Source organism: Bison bison, unplaced genomic scaffold (assembly GCF_000754665.1).
Source record: "Bison bison bison isolate TAMUID 2011002044 unplaced genomic scaffold, Bison_UMD1.0 scf7180017864456, whole genome shotgun sequence".
Lineage (NCBI taxonomy): Eukaryota > Metazoa > Chordata > Mammalia > Artiodactyla > Bovidae > Bison > Bison bison.
The window spans coordinates 92,952-97,152 of record NW_011495018.1 but is presented as its reverse complement, the minus strand read 5'-3'; the positions used below and the strand labels follow the sequence as shown (position 1 = coordinate 97,152).

General features: G+C 53.1%; 1 protein-coding gene across 1 annotated transcript in view; it reads right to left on the bottom strand.

Moving 5' to 3' along the window:
- CFAP46 (cilia and flagella associated protein 46) overlaps positions 1-4,201 on the bottom strand; it is a gene marked incomplete at its 5' end in the record, with an annotated part of 97,130 nt that overhangs the window by 9,057 nt on the left and 83,872 nt on the right. The window contains 2 exons of the mRNA XM_010859553.1: positions 2,981-3,142; positions 3,682-3,770. Of these exons, the coding sequence (XP_010857855.1) occupies positions 2,981-3,142; positions 3,682-3,770 (251 nt within the window). The remainder of the gene's footprint in view (positions 1-2,980; positions 3,143-3,681; positions 3,771-4,201) is intronic.

Sequence of the window (4,201 nt, the reverse complement as noted above, 5' to 3'; positions counted from 1 at the left end):
CATCAGTCCTTCCAATGAATATTCAGGACTGATTTCTTTTAGGATGGACTGGTTGGATCTCCTTGCAGTCCAAGGGATTCTCAAGAGTCTTCTCTAACACCACAGTTCAAAAGCATAAATTCTTCAGTGCTCAGCTTTCTTTATAGTCCCAACTCTCACATCCATACATGACTACTGGAAAAACCATAGCCTTGACTAAACAGACCTTTGTTGGCAAAGTAATGTCTCTGCTTTTCAATATGCTATCTAAGTTGGTCATAACTTTTCTTCCAAGGAGTAAGCGTCTTTTAATTTCATGGCTGCAGTCACCATCTGCAGTGATTTTGGAGCCCAGAAAAATAAAGTCTGTCACTGTTTCCCCATCTATTTGCCGTGAAGTGATGGGACCGGATGCCATGATCTTCGTTTTCTGAATGTTGAACTTTAAGCCAACTTTCTCACTCTCCTCTTTCATTCTCATCAAGAGGCTCTTTAGTTCTTTTTCACTTTCTGCCATAAGGGTGGTGTCATCTGCATATCTGAGGTTATTGATTTTCTCCTGGCAATCTTGATTCCAGCTTGTGCTTCATCCAGTCCAGCACTTCGCATGATGTACTCTACATATAAGTTAAATAAGCAGGGTGACAATACACAGCCTTAACGTACTCCTTTTCCTATTTGAAACAGTCTGTTCCAGTCCAGTTCTAACTGTTGCTTCCTGACCTGCATACAGGTTTCTCAAGAGGCAGGTCAGGTGGTCTGGTATTCCCATCTCTTTAACAATTTTCCAGAGTTTGTTGTGATCCACACAGTCAAAGGCTTTAGCATAGTCAATAAAGGAACTCTCTTGGTTTTTCAATGATCCAACAGATGTTGGCAATTTAATCTCTGGTTCCTCTGCCTTTTCTAAATCCAGCTTGAACATCTGGAAGTTCACATACTGTTGAAGGCTGGCTTGGAGAATTTTGAGCATTGCTTTGCTAACATGTGAGATGAGTGCAGTTGTGCGGTAGTTTGAGCATTCTTTGGCATTGCCTTTCTTAGGGACTGGAATGAAAACTGACCTCTTCTAGTCCTGGGGCCACTGCTGAGTTTTCCAAATTTGCTGGCATATTGAGTGCAGCCCTTTCACAGCCTCATCTTTTAGGATTTGAAAGAGCTCAACTGGAATTCCATCACCTCCACTAGCTTTGTTCGTAGTGATGCTTTCTAAGGCCCACTTGACTTCACATTCCAGGATGTGAAGGTCTGCCTCTAGGTGAGTGATCACACCATCACGATTATCTGGGTCATGAAGATCTTTTTTGTATAGTTCTTCTGTGTATTCTTGCCACCTCTTCTTGGCTCTTTTCCCCTTGGCTGCTTGCAAAATACTCTACCACTGGTTTTAATCACTCACTACAATGGTCCCTTTGTAGCTTTCTTTGTTTCTTGTGTTTGAGATTCTCTGAACTTGGGTCTGCAAGACTGCAGTTTTCATGAAATCTGGGGGGAAAGCTGGTGATTATGCACTCACATAATCCCCAGAGCAAGCTCCTCTGCAGGCACATCCAGTTGCTGTACCTTGCCCGGCAGCTCACTGCTGCTCTGTTCTCCACAGTGTTTTCATTGTGTTTTTTCCCCAGTTTGCTTTTTCAATCTCTTCAAGCTCACTAGGCTTCCCTCCTGCCATGCCAGGCTGCAGTAACGCTGCCCAGGGCATGTCTCTCCTCAGCAGCAGCTCAGTTCGGGTCCATTTCACGTCTTGCCCGTCTCTGCTCACCGCACTCCCCCTCCCACCACCTCCCGACACGCGGGCCGCAGGTCAGGGCCTGCCTAACGGTCTGCTGGCTGACTGCCACCTGTGTCATGTCTGCTTCTGCTTTTGACGGACTTTTCTTTAGGGGTCTTTGAAAGCAGGTACTTTTTGATTGGATGTCAGACATTTCAAATTTTACCTTGTTGGGTCCTGGATTTTTTTTTAATTTTGAAATTAAATTTAATTTTTACTTTTTAAAAAAATTTTGAAACCTTATTTTGAGATGCAGTTAAGCTACCTGGAAACAGTTTGATGCCTTGAGGCATATTTCAGCTCTGGCGGCAGGACTGAAGCCGGTTCCCCTGGCAGAGGCTTGGCCCCTGTACCTGAAGCTGGTTCCCCTGGCAGAGGCTTGGCCCCTGTGCCTGATGCCGAGAGCCATGAGCTCTTGTGTTTCCACACACACCTGGCTAACTGGCTTGCAGCTGGGGATGGAGGGGACCCTCTGCGTGTCTCTCCTCCCAGGATCGCATGTGTCCCCAGCCCCACTCTGCTCACCTTGGGGAGACCGCTGGGCTCTGCCTGAGCCCCCCTCACCTGTGCAGCCTGAGACTCTTTCCAGGCGGAAAGCTGGGGCTCACCTGCCTGTTTCCCCCCTTGGGGGTTGCTGGGCCCACTGCCTGGTTGCCAGTATCTGAAAACTGGTGCTTCATGTATTTTCCTCTGGGTGTTCGTTGTTTCAGCTGGAAGGGCATATCTGGTCTCTTTCACTTTATCTTGGGTGAAAATAAAAGTCCAATCTCTTTGTTTTTAATGTTATGTGACATTTATCGCAGTGAAACATACCTGGAAACCACAGGGCATGAATGGGCAGCCTGGAGAGTGTTCACAGGCCCTGCACGCTCATGGAGCACAGTATGACCACACCCGGCTCCCCCTGCGCCCAGGCCAAGCCAGGCCTCCCGGTCGTCTCCCTTGCTGCCTCTCACCATCTAACTGATGACCAACTATATCGTTAGCTGGTGAACACCAGTCCCCTCCTTAGAGACAGAAGTTTGTGAGGCCAGGAGGGAAGTTAGGGTCCTGCCTGGGGTACACTGGCAGCTGTCAGAGCACTGGCTCATGGACGTGCTCCCTAAACACTTCCAAATGCGCCAGGTTCTCGAAAAGCATGGCAACTTAGATAACTGCCTTTTCACAAGAGTTACACTCTCTTATCGTGAAAAGCCGTCTACGCATTTCAGGTGTCCACCGGGCTCTCACCTGGCTCCTCTCTGCGGAGGCGATTGCACAGCATCTGGAGAGAAAACTCCCGTGACAGCGAGGAGGCCAGCCCGTCGTCGAACACGGAGAGCCCTTCCAGCGGCAGCTCCAGCAGATCCCTGTCTGCGATCAGGATGACGTCATCTGCGACCTCGGGTTGCACTGTGGCAGGGGGGGACGCAGCTGCTACCGCCCACTGGAGGCAAGAGCCCTGCCCCTCACAGCCCACCCCCACCCCCACCCCGCGAGGGACTTAGGGAGGAGGCTGAACTGGGCACAGTCAGGACCTGGACACAGCCCGGGTGGGGGCACAGCATGTCCTCTGTGGTGCCAAGGGCCGCCCACGCTCCGTGGGCACTCCTGAAGCAGGTGCTGGAGCCTCGGCTCCTCCCACCAGGGAGCCCCTTCAGGGACAGGCAGTTGCGCTAGCCCCCTCCCCGAGGACTGTCCGGAGGGGACCATGGCCACTGGGGCAGCTCCGTTAGAGGAAGGGCAGTGCTGCTCCCGGGACCCCGCAGCCACCCCAGCCGTCGGCCCCCGAGGGTGACGGTGGCATCGCCATGGTCTCTGCCCCTCGGCCTGCCCAGGCGGGCTCCTGAGGCGGGTGGCAGCGGGGGGTTGCACGTGGCCCACCAGGGCACCGATCAGCGCCGTCCAGAGTGGTTTCTGCCGGCCTCCGTCCCACAGGCCAGGCCCCAGGCCCCGCTCACCCTGGGACAGGGACGCTTTCCTCTCCTTGTCTTTGCCCTTGGTTTTTCCAGAATCTGCAACGACCATGGGGATCGGTGCTCTGAAAGCAAAGGCACAGATTCAGGTTGAAAAAACCCATGAGCACCACTGAGAAGGGGCAGTGAGTCCTCGGGCGGCACGTCTCCAGGGCAGCATCAGGGCATGAGGCTCCCCATGCTCCCTGCTGGGGGCCTGTCTCCCGAGACCAGGGCATGGACATGAGCACATTGGAATCAGGACACTCTGACCTGCTGGCCAATCAGGGAGTCCATGCGCTGACCCCTCCAGCTTCCTTCCCCCCAAACCCAGATCCACGGGGCCGGGCCCTTTGCCAGGCTCTCCCCTCCCACCACACTCAGACTAGAGGACAGCGGGGCTCCGCGTGGCAGTGACGTCCCCCAGAAAAGGTCTGGGGTGGGGCCAGACTTCCCCCCGACAGCAGGTGGGCAGAGCCCAGCTTCTGTCTCCGAGGGCCTGTGCTCTCTCCCGGTC